This window comes from Thamnophis sirtalis, unplaced genomic scaffold (genome assembly GCF_051295495.1).
Source record: "Thamnophis sirtalis isolate CommonGarterSnake01/CBP01778 unplaced genomic scaffold, rThaSir2_p1.2 scaffold_8, whole genome shotgun sequence".
Taxonomy (NCBI): domain Eukaryota; kingdom Metazoa; phylum Chordata; class Lepidosauria; order Squamata; family Natricidae; genus Thamnophis; species Thamnophis sirtalis.
The window spans coordinates 49,784,212-49,808,199 of record NW_028261388.1 but is presented as its reverse complement, the minus strand read 5'-3'; the positions used below and the strand labels follow the sequence as shown (position 1 = coordinate 49,808,199).

The window sequence follows — 23,988 nt, the reverse complement described above, 5'->3', positions numbered from 1 at the left end:
CTCGTCCGGGACTTAATTTTAGACGAGAGGGCAGACCTGGCATGTATTACTGAAACCTGGCTGGGCCCAGAGGGAGGAGTCCCCCTTGTAGAACTGTGCCCAGAAGGATTTCAGGTGCTGCACCAGCCGAGAGCCCAGGGAAGGGGTGGGGGTGTGGCCGCTGTCATCCGGGAGTCGTTAGTTCCTCGTAGGGTCCCTGCTCCGGAGCTTGTCGGGTGTGAGTCTCTGCTGATAAAGTTGGACCTCAAGGGTCAAGTGGGTTTGCTGTTAACGTACCTGCCTCCCAACAGCGTTGCAGCAGCCCTCTCCTCGCTCCTCGAGTCGGTAGCCGAGCTGGCAATTGAGTTCCCTAGGTTGATGGTCCTGGGGGACTTCAATTTGCCTTCGCTCGGTGAAAACTCTGATGGGGCGCAGGAGTTCATGGCTTCCATGACAGCCATGGGCTTGACCCAAGTAATTCGGGGCCCAACCCATTCGGCGGGTCACATGCTCGACCTCGTATTCCTCTCGGAGCAGTGGATTTGTGATCTTGGCCTGAGGGGTAACGACATCATACCCCTGTCGTGGTCAGACCATTGCCTACTGAGGCTCGACTTCCAGGGACCAAACCCCCACTGTAGGGAGGAGGAACCGACCAGGTGGTTCCGCCCCAGGCGACTCATGGAACCATTAAGGTTCCAGACGGAACTTGGGGTCATTCCTGATTCTTTCGCCCACAATCCGGTAGAGACTTTGGCTGCTGCCTGGCATTCGGCAGCATCAGAGGCCCTCGACCGGATTGCGCCACTACGGCCCCTCCGAGGCGGCGGATCCCGGAGACCCCCTTGGTTCACCGAGGAACTCCGGGAGATGAAGCGCCGGAGGAGATGCCTAGAGCACCGATGGAGGTCCAATAAGTCCGAATCGAACCGAGCAATGGTAACCACCTGCACCAAGGAATACACCAGAGCGCTTAGGGCAGCGAAAAGATCCTACATAGCCACCTTGGTTGCGTCCGCTGAGTCCCGCCCAGCCGCCCTGTTTAAGATAACCCGCTCCCTATTAAATAAAAGGGAGGCGGGGGAACCCTTGCAGGGCAGAGCTGAGGATTATGCCCAATTCTTAGCGGACAAAATTGCTCGGTTTCGGTCGGACTTGGACTCCACCCCTGCAGTTCCAGCCGAGGCACAAGAGGATCAGATGGAACATCTCTGGGTTGAGTTTCAGGATGTTACCCCCGGGGATGTGGACAAGGCCATGAGGGCTGTGAGTGCCTCCACCTGCGTACTGGACCCGTGTCCCTCATGGCTGGTTACCAGCAGCAGTGAGGTGACACGAGGCTGGATCCAGGCGGTCGTGACCGCCTCTCTTCGGGAGGGGAACTTCCCCGCCGCACTGAAAGCGGCGGTGGTGAGACCCCTCCTAAAGAAGCCATCTTTGGATCCAGCTGTCCTTAATAACTATCGTCCAGTCTCCAACCTTCCCTTCCTTGGGAAGGTTGTTGAGAAGGTGGTGGCCTTTCAGCTCCAGCGGTCCTTGGAGGAAGCAAACTATCTCGACCCCTTCCAGTCAGGCTTCAGACCCGGTTACAGCACAGAAACCGCTTTGGTCGCATTGACTGATGATCTCTGGAGAGCCAGAGATGGAGGATTTCCCTCCATCCTGGTTCTCCTTGACCTCTCAGCGGCTTTCGATACCATCGACCATGGTATCCTTCTGCGACGACTGCGAGGGGTGGGAGTGGGAGGCACCGTGCTGCGGTGGTTCTCTTCCTACCTCTCAGACAGGCCGCAGTCGGTGTTAGTGGGGGGGCAGAGATCGTCCCCTAGGCCCCTAACATATGGGGTGCCTCAGGGTTCGGTCTTATCCCCCCTACTATTCAACATCTACATGAAACCGCTGGGAGAGATCATCCGCAGGCACGGGATCAGATACCATCAATATGCGGACGATACTCAACTGTATCTGTCCGCCCCGTGCCAACTCAATGAAGCGGCAGACGTGATAAACCGGGGCCTGGAGGCGGTTATGGACTGGATGAGGGCTAACAAGCTTGTGCTCAACCCAGAAAAGACCGAGTGGCTGTTGTGTTTCCCTCCCAAGGATTCCACCAATATTCCATCTCTCAGGCTGGGGGGTCAAACTCTATGCCCCTCAGAGAGGGTTCGCAACTTGGGAGTCCTCCTAGATCCACAGCTATCGTTCGACCACCATTTGGCGGCTGTGGCTAGGGGGGCATTCGCCCAGGTTCGCCTGGTGCGCCAGTTGCGACCCTACCTGAATCGGGAGGCACTCACAACAGTCACTCGGGCCCTCGTGACCTCTAGGCTGGAATACTGCAATGTGCTCTACATGGGGCTGCCCTTGAAGAGCATCCGGCGTCTTCAGCTGGTACAGAACGCAGCCGCGCGAGCGATTGTGGGTGCACCGCGGTTCACCCACATTACACCTATCCTCCGCGAGCTGCGCTGGCTACCTGTCGATTTCCGGATGCGCTTCAAGGTGCTGTTAATCACCCATAAAGCCCTACATGGTAGTGGATCTGGATACTTGAGAGACCGCCTTCTGCCAATCACCTCCCTGCGACCAATAAGATCACACAGATTGGGCCTCCTCCGTATTCCATCGGCCAGCCAGTGTCGGCTGGCAACTACAAGGAGGAGGGCCTTCTCAGTAGTCGCCCCGACCCTTTGGAACGAACTCCCCGTGGAGATTCGTACCCTCACCACCGTCCAGGCCTTCCGCACAGCCTTGAAGAACTGGCTAGCCCGTCAGGCCTGGGGATGAAGATAGTTGCCCCTCCCGAATGATGAATGCATGTTGGTTACTGTTTTTATTATATGTGTCTTTGTTATTGTCTGCATTTCCCCTTCCCTGATTTTATGTGAGCCGCCCTGAGTCCCCTCAGGGAAAAGGGCGGCCTACAAATGTCAATCAAATCAAATCAAATCAAATCAAAAAAATCAAATCAAATCAAATAATTGAATATTTCAAGATATAGTTGATGACCATGAAACAGTCCCAAATTACACAGCAGTACAAAATGAATAGAGGCTGGAAGGACCTTGGAAGTCTTCTAGTCCAGCCCCCTGCTCAAGCAGGAGACCTAACCTATACCAGTGATGGCTAACCTTTTTTGGCTCCCGTGCCAAAAGTGGGAGGAGCACGGGGGGGGGGGCGTGTGCGGGCATGCCACACCCATAATGCTATGTGTGTGACCAGCACACATACACACACTGCTTTTGGCACGGTTTTTTTGCCCTCCCCAGGCTCCAGAGGCTTTCTAGGAGCCTGGGGAGTGCAAAAACAGTCTCCCTCCCCGGCCTTCCGGATGGCAAAAAACAAACCTATGGGGAACCCGGAAGTTCAGGAATGGTGACTTCTGGTTTCTCCGTAAGGCCAATTTTTGACCTCAGGAGGCTTTCCTGAAGGCTCCAGAGGGTGAAAAGCGGCCCTACGGACAAACCAGAAGTCACTTCCGGTTTACTTGTAGGGCCATAGGCCAGGTTGCTCGTAGGGCCGGGTTTGCTCATAGGGCGAAAAACGGATCTACGGGGAACCCGGAAGTTCAGGAATGGTTACGTCAGGTTTGTCTGTAGGGCCGATTTTCGACCTCCGGTGCGTTCTTGAGGCTTCGGAGGGCGAAAAATGGCCTCAAAAGAAGGGAATAGGTTGCTTCTCTCTTTGATTAGTTTCCAACCATTGTTTCTTGTTCTGCCCTCTGGTGTTTTGGAGAATAATTTGACCCCCTCTTCTTTGTGGCAGCCCCTCAAACAATGATAAAACAAGTCTCCCTAAATTTTATACCTGTTTTAGGACTGTGTCTATTCTGAATGCTGAATCCTGACTTCTGGAGAACAATACAAATTCAGATAATAATAAGCAGGATCTAAATAGAATGCATAAAGCTAAAATTTACAATATATCTAGAAAAATAGATAACATTCATTTAAGATAACCATATTATTATAAACCAAATTTAATATATTGAGTACATTTTATATGTGGGTCTGTGTATTTTAAATTCTTCAATATTTACATATAATTTTAGTTCATAGTAGTGAAGTATTTTTTTTTGCCAAATTGACAAGTTAATGTGACTTTGAAAAATTACTGACAAATATACATACAGTTGCATACAAATAGGAAGGAAAATCAAAGTGCCCAAATAAAATAATAAAGTATGCCTTATTGAAGTGCTCTGATGACATCCTTGTGGCTGTCTAGACTTTGGATTCAATTTGGAAGACATTTGGATGATCCAGGAATGTGAATACTGCACCTGCCTGCAACTCATTAAAGTAGCTGCATGTATTTCCAATAATTTATAGCTGCAGCATAGATTCACCATAGTATATTCAATCCTAGAAACACAGTTGCTTAATGAGTTTCTAATTAGTGCTGTGTTCCTACTTCATGCAGCACCACTTTAAATAATATCTGCAAAATTCAGAGCTCTAGTTCATATATTAAAAAAATGAAGCTACCTTGACAGCATATGAGCCGCTGTGGCGTAGTGGTTAGAGTGCAGTACTGTAGGCCCTTCTGCTGATCACCAGCTGCCAGCCGTTTGGCAGATTGAATTTTACCAGGTTCAAGGTTGATTCCGCCTTCCATCTTTCTGAGGTGGGTAAAATGAGGACCCAGATTGTTGGGGGAAATATGCTGACTGTAAACCCGCTTAAAGAGGGCTGTAAAGCATTATGAAGTGGCATAGAAGTCTTAAGTGCTATTGCTATATACACACACATGGAGAAGGAAAGTATTTTGAGTTTCTGCTTATTTCATCTTCATCTGTTACACAGAAAAACTTGAATATTGTGAAATGGTCTTAAATAGATTTAGGAATATACATATTTTTTTTTCCACTAATGGAAGTGAAAGCTGTATTTGTTTCTTCTGTCTATATTTCTGGGTATCATTCATCTAGTTTTATAAAGAATCATTTTCATGAAAAAGACTGGAAAGTTTTCTGTGTTGGATTACTATAAAATATTTCTTGACCATAATTCTGAATATATAGTAATTAGCAAGCAGTATAAAGGGACTGAGTTGAAGATGCAGTATTTAAAAAAGAGCTACATTTTTTATGAAGAATATTGCCTTCATCCAAAGAAAAATAAATAAAGACATGTATGAATTCTGTACACAATGTGTTTAGGCAACCTTATATGCACAAGAAATTAAACATATTTAAAGCAATTTAAAGATAAGTTTAAATGAATGAATAATTTGAGATGAAATATTTTTAATCTTTTATAGAATGGAAAGGAATTCCAAAAAAATCAGAAAACCAGTTAGCCCAGAATGGAGGAGCTGGAAGTGGTGATACTGCACATAATGAACAAACGTCACCTGTAGCTAAAGCCTTGCCAATCCAAATGCCTATACCTATACCTACACCAATAACAGTACCACCACCACAGGCAAGTTCAATGCGCCTCTCCCCCTCTCCTCCATTGGATACTTGTATAACTTCAAATACTTTCTTTTGATATGTATGTAATATGGGTTTGATTTCTAAAAATTGTATTTGAAATTCTTCGTAATGTTAAGATTTTTAGCTTAAAGGACAGCCAAACATCCTGTAATATTCAGGTCATGATAACTTTATTGTGTAAGAAAATCAGCATGAGTGTTAAATTAATAGAAAACAGAAGACATGTTTGAGATTCGTGAAATTGGATTTAATTGTGAATGAGAACCTGAAAAATAATATTAAGTGTATCCAGTTGAAATTACTTTCATTACACAGCATTTTTAAAAGGGATGCATAAATTGAGGATTTTCTCCCATTAAATTGTAGAGAAGATAGTAAGTTGAATGGAAAGAATATACAGTATTAACTTACAAAATATAATTTCTGAGGATCTTTCATGAAGAAATTGGGGTGTAGATTTCATCAGAATTAAAGCCTTAGAAGTGTGTTAGATTTTCCAAACTGACCTCTAGAGCAGGGGTGCCATACTCAAGGCAGAGGGACCGGATCTGCCCGTGGGGTTCTTTGATCCGGCCCCTGGGGTTGCCCTGGAAATAGCAAAGGACCGGCCTGTTTTTCCTCTGCCAGGAAAAACTGAGCTTGGGAGGGCAGCCTACGTTTTCGCTGGCAGAGGGTTGCAGGAGGTTGTTGTAGCCAAAAGCGGAGCTCGAAAGCCCATTTTTGCTGGTAGAACACTTGGGCCACCACAGACATCCCTGACCTGACATGAGTGACGTTGAGCTGGCCATGCCCACCCTGACCCTCCAACACAACCCTGGTATGTCCCTCAATGAAATCAAGTTTGACATTCCTGCTCTGGAGCATTTTAGTACTTTGCTCAAAAAAAATATGGGTGAAATAAATCATACTGCAAGCTTTTTTAAAAAAGTATAATTTTAGGAACAGTAGTATCAAATAATTTGTTCATTATGTAATTACCGTATTTTCCCATCTATAAGATTTTTCCTATGTATAGTATTCCCTCCCCCTCACTTTCTTACCCAAAATTCAGAAATCAACATTTTAAACATGAAATAGAAGACATTTATTTTGCAGAGTAAGACATTCGATTACTGGTACCAATATTTATTTTTTTGTTTTCTGACATTTTTATGGGCTCAGAACACTCCAAAATTACTGCTCACTATCGCATCTGGACACTGGCTATACACTCTCCAGAGCATCAGGTGATGTCAGTTACATAAGGCTCATGATTGGATGAAACCTGTTACCGTGTTTCCCCAAAAATAAGACAGGGTCATATTTTCTTTTGGCCCCCGAAATAAGCACTTGGTCTTATTTTTGGGAAGGTCTTACTATTTTTGAGGTGCAAGAGGTCCTTTAACTGCAGCCCGCAGATCAGCTGATCCAGAGAGGGCCGGAAGTTCTGTCTCTGTTTCTGGCATACTCTAGCCAGCCTTAGCATCACTGGGCCTGCTGCTCTTTTTGTGGCTGCCTCTAAGAGAAGGAGAGTGGTAGCTAGGGTTTGCAGGAGCGGCCTCCGCAAAACCGTTCCACATAGATGGCAGGTGCATGTGGGGTGCATGGGGCATGTCCTCCCCCCCCACCTGGACTGGCTGCACATCCATTTAAATATGTTAGGGGAGGGCTTATTTTAGCACATGCGCTCAAAAGTCTGATTCGGCTTATTATTTGGGGAGGTCTTATTTTTAGGCAAACAGGGTAGCTTGTCTCTGCAATCAGAAATTTGGCTTGTGAGGCTAGTTTGCAGAGATAAGGTATCAGCAGTTTTGCAACCCTGGTTCTCTCAGTCCCCCATGTATAAGACGCTCCTCCATTTTCAGGTAAATATTTTAAAGAAAAAGTATTGTCTTATAAATGGAAAAATACGATAATCATAAACAAAGTTAAGAACTAAAATTACTTTTAAAAGAATTTTAAAAATGAATATATTTTTATCAAAAGAATAATTTAAATATTCCTCAAATTATGTAATAGCTTCAAGTGTGTTTACATATGTAGATGAGTGTATATCAGATGCTAAATTCATAGCAGAAGGATATCAAATCATAAGAGGGAAACAATACAACTATCATATTTATGTAGTTTTTCTTTTTTATGGAAAACAAACATGATGATGTAGAGTTCTTTTAAAAAAATGTAATCACAGGTTAAATTAAAAGTTATCCTAGCATATTATCTCTAACGACCATCTCCACTTTTAATTTCTTTATTAAGATGTTTTATGGTACAGATAGTCCTTGACACATAACCACTGAGCCCAAAATTCCCATTGCTAAGTAAGAGTTAAATGAGCTTTGCTCCATTTTACAATATTTTTGACATAGTTGTTAAGTGAATCATTGCAGTTGTTAAGTGAATCATACCGCAAATTTGCCTTCCCCCATTGAATTACTTATCAGAAACCGGGTGGGAAGGTTACAAATAGTGATCACTTGACCCTGAGACAGTGCAGCTGTCATAAATACATGTCAGTTGCTAAGTGTCCGAATTTTGATCATGTGACTGGGAATGATGCAGCGGTTGTAAGTGTGAAAATTGGTAATAAATCTCTTATTTTCAGTGTCATAACTACAAGCGGCTACTAAACAAATGGTTGTAAGTCAAGGACAGCCTGTAAATGAGTGTATGCAACATACTGTTGAACATCAAGTGAAACATTTTCCCCAATTTGAAAAAACCTCGTAAACAAATAAGGAAATAGAAAATAAAACTATAAAAATATTAAAATCTAATAGTTTTAATCTATTTTTGAATTTGTCTACTTGTATAACAAACATTGAATGAATAAAATATATACACATTTACTTTTAACCTTTTAATTGTTTTATAGAGATGATGCAGCATTTAAAATATTTTACTAGTAATTACTATTTTTCTCTATCCAATTGCACTAAAAATTTGAATATGAAGAATTATGCTAATCAGGAATGTATTATTATTGGTTCCATTAAAGTATAAATTATTTCAATTCAACTTAACATATGACAATATCATGAGTGATAATGTTACATCATTTTATTGATGCTAACAAGAAAGAATTGATAGTAAAAGAGACAACTAATGATTATACAACTCAGCAAGCAGACAAACAAAAAATACTAACAATTAAAAGTTCTTTCCCATTGTGATATTCTCCAGCAATTCTGGACTTAAACATTATACTAGTCTTGCTGATTATGCATAATAAACTTTGTATTGATTATATTTTCAAATTTTATAATGGTGGAAGCATGTAGTCCAGTATGATGAATCCCAACATGGGAAAAGTTTGATACAAAAGAAAATTGCAAAGCAGTTCAAAGAAAACTTACAGAATTTCACTGAGAGATAGAATTATAACCTAAACATTCTTAGTAGCTTTTTGTGCTGGATTCCATAGGTGCACTAATTGCACTGCTCCATCTAAAAAACACATTTTTGGAAAACACCCTAAAACAACATTTCAATCAGCACTTACAAATATGACATTGTATGAGCTACTAGATTGTTTAAATGTACACTGTTAATTAAAGAAATAATATATGTTATGCCAAAGGAAGAAGCAGATAAATAAGGAACCTCTGATACTTGCTTTTGTCACTACTGTTTCGATATGAACTATATCTTGATTTAAAAATAGCATTTATCGGTGGTTTATTTTATTTGTGATTCAGAATTTAAATCTCTAACTATTAAGAACTTGAGGTGAGGGTTTAATTAAAATGAACTTTACCAATTTTCTGTTTCTGACATAAAGTTACCTGTAAGGATAAGAAACTGCAATAAAATGAAAATAATTTTATCCAATTGCAGGTACCACCACATCAACCAGGTCCTCCAATGGTTGGTACCCTTCAGCCTCCTACATTTACTCCTCCATTAGGAATTCCACCTCCTGGATTTGGTCCTGGAGTTCCTCCTCCACCACCACCACCATTTATGCGACCAGGCTTCAATCCAATGCATTTACCACCAGGTATATTAATAGTTTCTAGAAAGTTTGTAGGCATATGCATTATGTGTTAGGTACTCTAGAAAGTATGGCTTTCTGTTTATAGATCAGTTGAATGAATGACTGTTCTAAAAGTGATACTTCATTATTTCTTTCTTCATAGGTTTTCTTCCTCCTGGACCACCACCTCCCATTAATCCATCGGTTTCAGTTCCTCCAGTTTCTGCCCCTCCTTCTGGAGGAGTAAATATCCCAAATTGTAAGTGAGAGTTGTTTGGTGTTAAAGATAATTCCAATAGAAGTTTATGCTATTTAAAATGTTATTAATGTCATTTTTAGCTACTGTGGCCACTATAAATGAAGACACTACCAAAGACTCTTCTATAGGGAACCCTATTCCAACAGTAGTTTCTGGAGCTAGAGGAAATGGTGAAAATGCAGAAGGCTCCAAAGGATATCCAAATGCTCCGCCACCTGTCACTTCTGCTAGTATATCAGCTTCTGTATCCCAACCAGTCCCACTTCTTGGTAAGTTCAGCTTTCAGGTGTTGGCGGTGCCACATTTCTGTATTCATTCCAGACGGATAACTCCTACAAAGCAAAATATAATCCGGGCTGCTGGAATGTTAAGCCTTTAATTTTTGAGTTCTGATTATGAATAATGAAGAACAATATTCATCCTGAAAAGCTTGAATTGATAAATTGATAAAGAGAATGATATAATATACATTTCAGTAAAATGAACACTTCAAATATTTTGACTCCAACTAAACTAACAGATTTGGAATTTGATTGTTAACTTACCAGAGTTTTCCCCTCTGAACTTCAATACATTTTCAAATAGAAAAGATGAAAACAGTTCCTCTTTGTATTTCTCAAATACACACCCTTCCATATCCCAAATGCTGCCTTTTTAGTCTCTTACCTGAAGAACTTCTCTCTGTCTTTTGGGAGCTTAGTTGATATTTTAGAAAATATGTTTAGTTTCTTTCCCTTCAATTTAAATCTCATCATGAGATGTGGAAATTAGTTTTGTGATTCACTGCCTGCATTTATTATTTAGCTGTGACAACACTCAAGCAACCAATGTCTTATATTTTTATTCTTTTACTTCTTTGTGCTATTCTAATGTTCTGCCATTTTTTGTCTAGATTTCATATACTTTCATAATCCAAAAGAAAGAAAAATACATTAGAAATAATTCCTTTTGATCAAATATGCAAATATTATGAGACATTTATCACACAATACCTATCAGCTGTGTCAAGATTTGTTTTCAGACCACCGATTTATTACTTTCACAATTGTTTCAGAAAACCTATACTGGAATTATTTACATTTTATCTTTTTCAACAATTGGCATTCCACAATACATAGTTATTAAAGTTCAGATTGTCCATTAATTCAAAACAAAATATGTTGTGAATAAGTTCTTAATAAGTTTATAGCAGATCTGCACAACAAAAACTTCAGGGCTGCCACCAGCTCCAGTGCTACTACCACTTTGTTGGGCACAGAACAGCTGATCAGCACATCATATATTCCTTTGACATATAATCTTTTGCTTCCAGTGAATTGCATCCAATGTTTCATTCCATTGTTAGTAGAACATTCAAATGGCTAATACCAGAACCTTTGCATCCAGTCAATTGTTCATGTTCATTCATTCATTCATTCACTTAGTCATTCACCATGTCATACCTGTGGTTTACAAAGCTATGGTCCAATACAGTTGCTAGTCCTTTTTCTTAATCCTATCTTTTCCTGTTTCCTATCATGTGTCAGTTTTCACACTAAGATCGTGCTTCCTGAAACTAGATTTTTTAAATATAGAACTATAAAATTACCTTTAAGGTCAAGTAATCTAAAGTAAGGAATATAAATCACAATAATTTGTAGTATAATAAAAAGATTCGCTCTATATATGTGTGTGTGTGTAAAATTAGTATACATAAATTAATATGTTACAAAATCATGAATTATGGAGAATACTTTCTGATCCTGGCTTACCCTTTCTGATCTGTGCTTTTTATTCTTATTTATTCATCAGTATGAGCTTAGAGCACCCCAAAGAGCCTATGTAATGGGAAGAAGTAGCTAAGGGAAGGGATCTATGGTAAAAGAATTTGACAAATTTATAAATTATGAATTATACCATTTGGACAAGGTTTTAAGTATTTGGGCATTTGATTACATTTATTAACATTTATGAGCAGAAAACTGATATAGGTAGTCCTCAATGTATGAGCATAGCTGGGACCAAAATTTCTATTTTTAAATAAGGTAGCAGCTGTGTTAAGTGAGTTGCATCTGATTGTTTTGATTTTTTTGTCATGGTTGTTAAGTAAATCATTGCAGTTGTTAAGTGAATCAAATGGTCATTAAGTTGTAGATGCAGCTATTGTAAATAGATACACAGTCATGTATTATATAAATAGTTACCACGCAACCAAATTTTGATCATATGACTGGGGATGCTGCTATGGTTGTAAGTGCAAGGACTTGTAACTTTTTTTAGCACCATTGTAACTTAGAATGGTTTCTAAACGAATTGTTGCAAGTCGAGGACTACTTACAATCCACATATATTGCTTAGGGTTTATAGAAAAGTTGAAGGAAAAGGAAAGCTATTGTCAGATTAATCTTTGGTAATGGCTTATTTTATTACTTGCATAGTTATAGGAGAGTGAGGATATTTAATGTGCAGTTGAAGATAAAGTTTAATTTCATATCAGGCTTGTGTTAGAAAGTATAAATACTTTTGCAGATATAAGACTTAAACTTATTTTTTTCTGGCAACTGCAGCTTGAGAATAAGCCAATCAATTATATTTAAAAATTTGGAACTGTCAGTTTGGGATCATGAATGGCACCAGGGTTTTCTTGATCCACCTAAGATCTGAAGTATTACATGCCAAATTTAGTGAAATAATGGATTCAGGGTCTCTGAACTATATGAATCCAAGGAACTAGGTGACAAGGTACTTAATGTAAGGGCTTGTTGCCAATGATCATTAATGTATTACCTAATCTCAATTTCAGTTCAGTGCTTATTGTGTTAAGGCACTGTGTAAATTCTGCAGTGGATTTGAAAAGAAAGGAAGATGGAAGTGGTTTCAGCACCCCCAAACATTTCTTTTCAAATCAGTACATGTATTTTGCTACCTTAATATAGCAAACTTATTTGCAGTCCCTCGATGGCTGCAGCAACACTTAGGATCTTTTGGGAATGGGGGCAGAGAAAGGAAGCCTATAAATCTACCCCTGCCCCTCTCAATCAGTATGAATTTGACTGTAGTTTAAAATTGCCTCGATAAAGAGCAATTTATTAATGTTGATTGGATAGTATATTCCTTATCCAGAAGGCAATCAATAAAATTGCTTTAATCACTGAATAATTTAATTCGGATTACCTAATCTTTGGATCAAGTTAAATTTGATACAGTGAAATTTATTTCCAACTGAAACTAGTCTATAACTGCAGCTATGTTTCTAAATTTAATAATTTACTTTGATATTCTGGTTGTAAGATGATCATTTCCTGGATCAGCAAGTATTGTTGCAGACGGACATAATGTACATTTTACCTAATCTACATATGTATTGAATTAACATGCATTTCAAAATCCACGCACACATATTCATACATTTCTTTTTCCTAACAACAACTGTGTTACATTCATAATGTTTTAGTCTCTAAAAGAGCACTGCATACTTTAGTCTTTTACATAGAGATTACTTCCAGGTTTCTTGAACAGTTCAGGGTCTAACAAATAAAAAAATATAGAAATGATATGGAGAAGCAGTGTCAGTCAAAACAAGGCAAAATTGCTGAACAGAGCTTCTTTAAAAAAATCTAAGGTAAGTTGTAATGCTTCTCCAAAAAAATAACAAGTCATAGTCAGATGCTATGGAAAAGTCTATAAAATAATGTTTATAAGGCATTTTAGATGTGTTATTTAATACGAAATTGGTATTGAATAATATGGGAGGGAAAATCAGTGTAGAAAGCCTTATGGAAGAACTTGTCACATGATCTGGCAAGGGAGAGGGCACACTTGAAGGTAATATTCAATATTATTTTGAAACATCAGTGCAAACACAAGCCAATGGGTATGTAATATTTCCAAGTGCTGGAGTAAACTGGGGCGAGCCAAATTCAAGTTTACCCTCAACCATTTAAACTTACTGGAAGTCTTTGGTCCAATCACACTCCTCAGCCCAAAATACCTCACGCTGTTTGGGAAAAATTAAAGGAGAGACCGCTGTGTATGCTACCTTGCCCTCCTGAAGGAAGGTGAGATATAACTAATATATAAATCAATAAATCTGTATTATGAACATGTTACCTAGAAGGTATACTGATTGCTGGATGTGTCAGAAAAAGGAACCTAAAAACTACTCTAGCTTAACAGATATAATTTCAAAAAAGTTGTGTGGATTCCCATATACTGTTTTCAACGGAGATACTCATATGACAGACTGAGAACATTACATCACTTGTACCTTCTAGTGTTGTGACACTAATAATGCAGTACTGTGTATCTTTGCTTAAAAGAAATGTGCTTATTCCAGTGTAAGCGGATATAAACTCTAGTCCAATGTGATGATATCCTTTAAAAAATGAAATAAAGTTGTATGGATGCATCTTCTCTAGAAATATTGATGGCTAAGTAGAATTGCCACCAGCATAGTTGTAATTTTGGGTCTAATATGCTACATTCTTCATAATACTATGAATTTTGCTGCGTGCATAAATTATGTAAATTAATGGCATTGATTATGTTCTATTTTCATCTTGTTAGTGAAGAAAAAAGCCAATAGGCTTAGGAAATTTTTTTGAAATGAAAACTAAATTTCTCTATTTCAAGTGACTACTAATGTCATTTACATGAACACACTATGTTTAACATTTAAATCTGCAAAGCTAAAAACACCATTCTGGTTTATAAAACTCTTAAGAAATGTGAGAAAGTTTTCTAGAGGAATTAACCTTATTGAACCAGTTTGTAATATTTGGTAGGATATTTGGGTTCATGAATGCTGAACAATCCCATAATAATGAAGCACTCCATAAACTGTTTCAAAATTCAATATCAAGTGATGGGATATAGTTTTTGTAGCTGAATATCTTCATTTCTGGTGACACTGTTCTGATTTCTGCAAATGGTACTAAATGTTGCTATCATTTTAGTAATTTGTGGAATAAGTAAATTTCAGGGAAGATTCTTTCGTCATTGTCTCAGTTACTTAGACTCATATATAAAACATCTCTCTCTGTCCCCATGAGTCTAAAGGTTGGTTCTGTTTTCAGTTCTTAGTGGTTTACTCATGGATACAAAGGATTCACCATCACATTTTAGCAAAACACTATTCAGCATTCAATACACATTACTTTAAAAATTGCATTGATCTTTTATCTTTCTGTAAGAAACATAACATATGCAATACCTGCTACTACTTTGGTAAGGGAAAGGTAATTTTTCTGTTATATAAAAGAAAGTAAGTCACAGTGGGCATATGTATATCCTCTGCATGTCTTGGAGATGATTAACAAAGCTGTGATAGAAAATGGATGTAAACCTAGTCAAAGCAAATTATTTTTAGTTTAAGTTATTTTAACAGATTCATTAATTAACAAAGTAATATATATAATTATTAACCATGTATTGTAAGAAGAGTAACATAATCTAATCATTGTATTGCCATTGAATAAACATCTTGACTGAAATGTGACTGATGATAAATAGAAACTGAAAAATAAGTATTTTTTTCCTTTGATAAATCTGATATTTAATCCCTTCCAGTGAATAATTCCAAAGCATTTGGTACATGAAAAATTAACCAGCAGTGGGTTACTATGGTTTTATTTATAATTTATTTATAATTTTCAGATCAGTACCATTAACTCTATAGACTTCAAGCATTTTGTGTCCTTGGAAAAATAACATTTTACTCTCTATCTATTATCTATACTATTTGCAATAATCACAGTGAAAAGCAGGTCAAAATTGTTATGCTGTTAAAATGTTTATGAAGAACAATTGACTTATTATAATTAAGAGTATAACTTCAGAAGTGAGATGTTTGACATATTCTGAAATCATCTGAAATCAAGTGCTCCCTCACAAACCATTTGAAATTACACAGAATAATTAGATATTTCTATTACATGCCTTGTAGTTTTCAAAGATTGAAATGCTAACTTCACATTTTAAAATTCAAGTTGTATCTGGTTGAACATGAATTTACATATGCTGAACATCAACATAGGAATGCTGTTATAAAACATTGTTAAAGCACATAGGAGGAATACTTAAAATTCAGAAAATACATTTCATCAACTCAGTTTAGTAGGATTGAATGAATATCCACTCTCTTTTTTAAATAAATGTAAATAAGAAACAAGTACCCACATTTGTAGATAACCGAAAACTGTTTCTGCCTAGTTTGAATTATATTGCTGGGAATAGTATAGCTTTATTTCTACTTTAGTGCCTAAAAATGACAAGTACAGAAAAGGGTCCCCTTCCCGTTTGTAGTGGAGGCACCACATTTCTGGGTTGAAAGGATTAGCCTCACTGTTGGAAGACACCCATGGTGCCTCCTTTCATGTCCCCATCAAGGAGCTGGCTGGGAGTTCACCCTGCAGCACTTGGCTCACTAACTTCCAACCCAGCATCCTAACCATGTGAGCCACTGCTCTTGGTATGAAAAGGATTATTGTCCTAGTATAGTTTCAGTAAATCATATTACTTTTGGTTGGGAAGAGCAAGTTCATGAACATACATAAAGTAAATTGAGATGGAACTTTTTTAAATACCAAAATTTGCTTGAATATGTTTAAAAAGTGAATTCGAACTTAAAAATCTAATAGCATTAACAAACAAAGCTAAGACAATGAAGAAATTGCATGTGTATTCACATACAGTCTAATAATCCCCTGTGGTTTACATGGGATGAAAAACCATATGCAAACAAATTCAGCAATTTTATGAAGATGCTATGGATAGTCTGCTGTTAACTTATGCTGATGTTAACGCAGCTGTATAGTATTTATAATATACCTAACTCTTTCTTTTGCATTTGCGCCACATGGATACGTTTCTTTCTCATGTTCGATAAGACAGATAATACGTGATTTTAACTAGGGTTTTCCTACTTATCTTGATATTTAGTATATCCTCTCTTACAAAGTAATTTACAGTTCTGTAGTTACAGTATATCAGCTAAGTCATCAAATCAAATATCTCCTGGGAAGGGAAATTGGCCATTTTCCTTTGTATTTTTGCTTTATTGTCAAATAGTTCTTACTGTTAGAAAATGGCTCAATTTTATTTGGATTACATTTTCATGTAATTGAAATTCATTAGCTATGTTCCATGGAGCATTGTCAACCATTTTCTATTCCAAAAGCTTTGCTTCTGGAAAACTGCTACGTATAATGGCTGCATCAGTACATTTTAGTTTTCCTTCAGTGATCACAATTTGGACTGGAAAGATTATTGAGCAAAGTGGTCACAACTATGCTTGCGATTTTTACACAGGACTGTAATGGTAATCATATGACATAAAAATGAGGTGAAGATAATAAATTCAGCCATTGCTCACCATTTTTCAGCACCATCATATAACTGCAAATAGTTGCTGAAACAATTGCTAAGTAAGGACTACCTTCTGAGTTCAGAGAAGATCTTTAACAATATACCTTTTAGATTCCCAGATGTCAGTCTTTTGATGGTCAGAAAGCAGACTTCATACGAACTACTGGAACTCTATTGTTGCATGGTATAATAGGATCTTAAAGGCATGACAGAGTTTCTCCATCTTCTGCCAAAGGAAATCATGACAGGGCAAACTTGAGGGTTTTTTCCTCATTTTTTCTTTCTTTTAGGGTTGTTGTTTTTATATAACTACCTTTGTAGTCTTTCTTCAAGGTAATATTCTACAACAGAATATTCTGGCTCTGGAATGGAATATTTTATATATACCCAGTCTTGATTTTCAGTTTGATGCAGAAAGGTTTGCATTTATAATCATCCTTAACTATGATTATATATAGGATACCCATTTAGGCTATCAAATCCAACTCCCTGCTCAGTTCAGGAATCCAAATCATTCCCTGTATGTAGGTAATTGATTCCATTGTGTGAAAGGTGTTTGTGTACTTCTGTGATGGCATTATGGGAATTATAGGAAAACAAGCTTGTGTACTTTCAAATATGCAATTATATTCCTAATTCTTAAGACTAAATGCTCTCAGTTTATTCAGTTTCTCATCATGGGATTTAGCTTCTAAGTCCCTGATAGTTTTCTTTTCCTTTTTTTTTTTTTTAACATTTGTCCGTTTCTCTAAAACTTAAAAGTTTTCTGCCTGAAACTGGATACTATGTGGACTACATCCTGGCCATTGCAGACTAAAATAGAAGTGTTATTTTATATTATAAAATGTATTGGTTGGCTGTAATTGCCTTTCTTTTCAACCACTTCACCACTGACTCAGTTTGCAAATCTGTTACTAATCCACATTATTTTTCTGCTTGTCAGAGCTCTTGCTTTACTCTTCTTTATTCAGCCCCAGTCTTTTAATTTCCATCAACTTTTAAGTGATAAGACCACGTGGGAAATATCATCGAAATAAATTTCTAATACTATCAAAACAAAAAGAAGTGTCAAAAGAGTGACAACGCTGTGGATGTCCATAATGCTGATATTCCATTGAATCCATATGCAGTTCAAATCCGGGAGGATGTATTTATCTTTTAAGGAGCCCAATAAATAGCATCTGAGTATGATTATGATGATGATGAATGCAAGATGGTGAACATAACTTAATACTTTTGCCTCCTATTTTTCCCTACAACAACCCATTGAATATCTTGGTGTCTTCTGTTCTCATAACAAAAAGCAACACAAGACAATTCCTGCTGCATGATGCATGACCTGCTAGGAAGTTCCTTGGAATATAGCAGACTGCTACTTCGTTGTTTTTTTAACTGCCTTTAATTGTTAAGGAAATGTGCCTTTCAAAAGTGTCACGGTATTCCATTTTCTTTTGGTATTTATTTTCTGTTTGTTTTGTCAGTGTTGAACAGGATTCAAAACTCTGAGTCACAGTGTATCTTCTATATCTCAGTTCTGCCAGTTTAATCATGTAGCATCCCCTTTTGTTTCTTGTTAAAGCTTCATCCTTTTACCTCAATTCAATATGAGCTTTCTCTGCTTTGTTCACTGCTTTGATCCTTTCTTCATAGACCCTGTAAATTTGCACTTGCTGCTAACACATGGCAATTCATTTTTAGTTGGATCACAAACATGCTACCAGCAGTGCAGATGATCACTACAGATTCCTTCTTTATCTTTACATTTGTTTCTTAAGGTTATACTATAGAAAGCTTTTATTTATTGCTTCTTTCTCAGGTAAGCCAAGGGTACACCCCATTTTGAATATGGTGTCCATTGCAACCCCACATTTAATTTCCATTTACTGGAGATTTTAAAGAAGAGACTGTACAGTCATTTGTCTGAAACGGTATATAATCTGCTTGAGCAGGGGCTTGGACTAGAAGACCTACAAGGTCCCTTCAAATTCTGTTATTTTATTCTGTTATTTCAAAAAGTATTGGGAGAAATTGCAACAGGTTCAAAGGAAGACATCAATAATATTAGGTGACTAGAAATCAAATTCTTGAGCAGAGATTTAAGCCTGAGATAAACACAACTGGGGAATATAACACTCTTCAAATACCTGAAAAGATGTTACTTGGAAGAAGATGAAGAATTTTTTAAAATTTCAGAATGTAAAGCACTGAATAATAAATGTCATTGGAAGGGAGATTATAATTGAATATTAGTGAAGGAAACAAATTATCATGGGTAATAAAATATTGGAAAGTTATGGCTGCTTAGCAGTAGTGGCTGCTGTTGTGGTACGATCTATTTTGAATGTTCAGTCATCATTAGTTAGTCAATCCCTCATTCTTTCCCACACCTAGTAGCAACCACTTTACTTGCCTGAGGGAAATGGGAGGGAGGGGGGCAGATTTCTGGTTCTCCCTGCCAGATTTCATCTAGGAAATTCAATGGAAAGCTGGCAGGAAGTTGGAAATTGTTTCCTGATCCTTGCTTTTCCCCCCTCAGTCATTCTGTTTCTCTGGGTAAGGGAATGTCTCTGAAACAATGACTCAGTGGGGCATTGGTTGGTCTAATAATCTTTTAATTTCGTAACTACTTTTCTTCCTCCTAATTATAGTTATAGTTATCTTTATTTGAAAGAAAAGTATGGAAAATATGTCAAACAAAATCTAAACATAATACGTCTTTAAAAATGTAGTTTATGTTGCAATTTAATCCCAGCTGAATTTCTTGGTCCTTGAGTTCAATCATTTCAGTAGTTGTTTAGATGTCTTAAATTGTGTGTGTTATTTGATACATGGACCTCTTTAATACTAAACATATCTATTTGTTTTCTGATGATTATTTTTGTGAAGAGAAATGTCTTCAAAGAATATGTAAATTGCATCTGGGATCTAGAACCTGTTGCAACCACATGGATCATGTTTTGAATATAATAATAGTTTGTATTTCCATATACATTGTGCCAAATTTGGACACAACCATGAGACAAAGCTGCAGGAAGATACTAAACGTCATCTCCGCCCTCCAAGCTGATCAGGTTCTTTGAGACACTGTTCTACCAGTGATAGTATTTTTCGCTGAGCTAGGCTATTTTGCCTAACCCTAGAGTCATGAAAACAGGCAGCATATAAATCTCCCTCCCCTTCATATATTGACAGATATTGCCTGTCAATATATGATGAAACTTGTTTTGTATTCTGGGAAACTAGTGAATGGGAAGTGGTGAGGCATTGTAAAAATTGCCTAACCCTGGTTCAGAAAACTAGACTGTTTTCTCATGTGCACTTGAGGCTGCTTAGCAAATATAGATACAACCCTCAGCCCACCCCATTGGTGTATTGTAGGGGAAGGGGAATTCTGTTTCTTTTAAGCAAGAAAATCTTGGGTTTAAAGTATTTCTACTGGAGTCTTGTGTTCAGGGCATTAGGTATTTCTAAGGCTTTAGAATTATTGCTATGCTTACTGATGTATGTGTATGGAAAGACAATGCTGAAACAGATATACTAAGTACACCATATTAAATAAACGTTATAATTATTATCAACCAAGTGTACATAGAATTGAGGAGCTCCAAGCATTATTGCTAAAAATAATGCCCCATTAATTTAAACATGCAAAAACTTTAATTCTTTTGTTTTGACTCTTGTGTCAGCTTTACAGAGGAATGGGAATTAGTTGTGAAACTTAAAACATAGGATGTTTGAAATGCAATTTCAATTCATACTTGGACTTTATGTTCTGCTCTGGTTATAAGATTTGGTATAGAGTTGAAAATTAAATTGTTTTAATTACTTAGTTCCTATTTAGATGTTTCTTATGGATGAAGATGGGTCTGAAATACTTTTATGGGATAACATTTTACAGTTTTGTTAAACCTTTAAAGAAAAAATCAAAAATTATTCTGGGTATTATAAACCCAATTTTATCAGCAAAGCATTTAATGCAAAATCTTTAAACTCCCCCTTCTGTTAAATATATGTATTTTAAAATGACATATGTGTCTTAAAATGAATTCTATCACTTTAAATTTTTGGAATGGTTTTAGATTGGTACAGGGTAGTTCTTAACTGGAAGACAGAAAGCTTGTATCAATGCAAGTTTTTTGACGTAGTTTTGAGATGATCATATAATTGTAATTTGTTGTATATTAGATATTGAAGGTTAGAATAGGCCTATTAAAATAAAAGGGATTTAAATTGGCCATGCTGATCCACAGATAATTCATTTAATTTTCTGTCCATTAAAAAAACTGAAAGAATTCTATGTACAATCTTCTCCAGTATCATTTTGCATAATTGGTATTGAGCTGAACTTTCAGAAAAAGGTATACATGGGGTTTGAATAATGTACTCTTTCATAGCGTTTCATTTTTGGTAGACCATACTTTTTGAAAAGAAATGAAGACAGGTCTAAATTTTAAGTGTATTGATATTAGTAAACTATTAGTAAAAGCCTGTTTAAATGTTGCATGCTTCAATGTTTATAAACATTTAATGTTACAAAAATTGAAACCGAACAAAGAGCACATCTTCTAATCTTTTGAGAGATTATATGTGAACAAGTAGTATCTTATAATTAATTACATGTTTTTTGGTTTACTAGGTACTCAAGGAGTTACATCTAGTCCAGTGATTGGGCTTCAGGCACCTTCTACTGGCCTTTTAGGTGCCCGACCCGGTTTGATACCACTTCAGAGACCTCCAGGAATGCCACCACCTCATCTGCAACGGTTTCCAATGATGCCACCTCGGCATATGCCTCCTCATATGATGCACAGAGGTCCGCCTCCAGGGCCAGGTGGTTTTGGAATGCCTCCACCTCATGGGATGAAGGGCCCTTTCCCACCCCCAGGCCACTTTGCAAGGCCCAGTGGAATGCCTGGAGGTGGTCCAGGAGGATCTGAGGATAATAGAGATGGAAGGCAGTTCAGGAATGATAGGCCACCATTTACTCCACATAGAGACCAGGAAAGGTTCGGAAGGAGGTCTTTTGGGAATCGGATAGAAAATGAACGTGAACGCTATGGCAACCGTAATGATGAAAGAGAGCATGAACGCCTTGGTAATCGAGAAAGGAGAGAATGGGGAAGAAGAAGCCCTGAACGTGATAGACACAGAGACTTGGAGGAAAGAAATCGACGTTTCAGTGGACACAGAGAGAGAGATTCTAGAGATAGGGAACCCCATAGAGAAAAAGATGAAAATCGAGGAAAGGAGAAACCCGAGTTGACAGACAGAGTAGATGGGGTCAAAAACTATGAATCTCAGAGCAGTAAAGTAGAAAACACAGACTCTGTTTCAGAACTTAATAAAGAGTCTGAACCTATTGGTGTGAAGCCAACTGAAGAAGTAGCATCTGAGTCTACCTCATCTCTTGAAAAACCTACTGGCTCAGTTGCGGAGGCTCCTCGCTAGAGACTGGAATTTGTCAAAAAATACATCGGAGTGTAGAGCTTTAGAATTGTACAGTATGCTGTATATTTGCTTTTGCTATATCACAATTCTCCCCATAGTTTATGGGGACATGTAAGCAATTTGATTGCTTCCCTTCTATTTAAAATAGCCACACAATAACATGAAAACAAATAAACCATTACCCATTTTCTGCTGTAACTTTTTTAAAGTTTTCACTTTAAAAAGTTTACAAATCAGACTTAGAAGTGCTTTCTATTTTTTTTTAATTTAAGTGAAGGTAAAATGGTGAAAGCTCCTAAAAATAGGGATGTGTTTTTAATAAACTCTATTTTCATAACAATCCTTAACGTGTGCTATTCTTCCTATGCTGCACTGAAGTGGTAAAGAATTGTTCAACATCTTTAAAAGTTTGAACTAATGCTGTACTGGAGTCTAAATTAGACTGTTTAAATCTGTTAAAACTGTTTGTATAATAGTTCACAGAAGCTAAATATGTGAGTTACATTGATTTTAAATTTATGCATTTTAATTAACTACATTATTAGATACAAATTAATAGCTTTTAAATGTTTTAAGAAATCTGGTGTTTGCAGTGAAGTCACTTTTTTCCTGGCCATCCAATTAATGCCGTGGTAAATGTTGCCCTATAAATAAGTTCCTGGGCTTATGCCAGCTCCTGCGGAAAAACTTTTTTTGTGATTTAATCCATTAGTATGTTTGGGTTTGTTCTCCAAATTACCACTGTTACTTTAATATGTCTTGGAATAGAGTATATGAAAGCAAACTACTAAGGTTTTTAAAAGGACTTTTGCATACTTTCACCAAGTAACCAAGCTATGTAAGCTGGCTGTGTCATAACTTTATAGTAAGTGAAAGAAACAAGTATTAACTCCATTAGCAAATGCCAGCAAGCCTTAAGAGAAACATACATTTTATTCCTTGGTTTATTCTATACAGTGATAACTCTTATCCAAAACTGCAGCAAACAGCAAATACTGATGCCATGAATTTTTTGTTTTGATTTGGTGTGTCTTTCAGATAGCTTGTTATGCGCACTTAAGTGGAAGAATAGATTCTTCCCCTCCCTCCACTTAACTTTTGGAAGATGAACTGAGGCAAAATTCTTCTTTGCAATAGAATAAAAAATAACTTTTTATATTCTTGTGAAATTAATTTGTAATTTGTGTTGAACTGTCTCCATACCATTACAAGCATACCAAAATTGATTCTAAAATTCATTTAGTAAGCAATCCCTAATTCAGTGAAAATCATCATGTATGTATAAATAGAAATGATCAATACTAGCTTGAAAAAAAAGTTGTGTTAAATATAAATTTTTCATGTGGCGCACTCACAAAGCTCTCAACTTGTTGGCCTGCATTTTGTTCTAGATCTTAAAACTTTTAATGGGTTACAGTCATTGCTAGTTACCAGATGGTGAAACAGACTTGTGTGGACAAAACATATATAATATATATAGCCAAGTACAGGGTAGACAGCTTTTAAGAAAAGGCCAACACAGGTAACCACTACTAATAATTCTGATTTCTCTGCCTTTAACAT

The 23,988-nt window shown here is 37.4% G+C and overlaps 1 protein-coding gene across 4 annotated transcripts in view; it reads left to right on the top strand.

Moving 5' to 3' along the window:
- The window catches only part of SCAF4 (SR-related CTD associated factor 4), an 84,169-nt gene extending 60,588 nt beyond the window's left edge, over nucleotides 1–23,581 (top strand). For 3 of the 4 annotated variants that reach the window (XM_087721591.1, XM_087721590.1, XM_087721589.1), the window contains 5 exons: nucleotides 5,242–5,405; nucleotides 9,236–9,398; nucleotides 9,538–9,633; nucleotides 9,714–9,902; nucleotides 21,614–23,581. In XM_087721591.1, coding sequence (XP_087577717.1) covers nucleotides 5,242–5,405; nucleotides 9,236–9,398; nucleotides 9,538–9,633; nucleotides 9,714–9,902; nucleotides 21,614–22,425 — 1,424 coding nt within the window. In that variant the 3' untranslated portion in view covers nucleotides 22,426–23,581. The remainder of the gene's footprint in view (nucleotides 1–5,241; nucleotides 5,406–9,235; nucleotides 9,399–9,537; nucleotides 9,634–9,713; nucleotides 9,903–21,613) is intronic. The other variant, XM_087721592.1, reaches the window with a different exon arrangement.
- The last annotated feature ends 407 nt before the right edge of the window (nucleotides 23,582–23,988 follow it).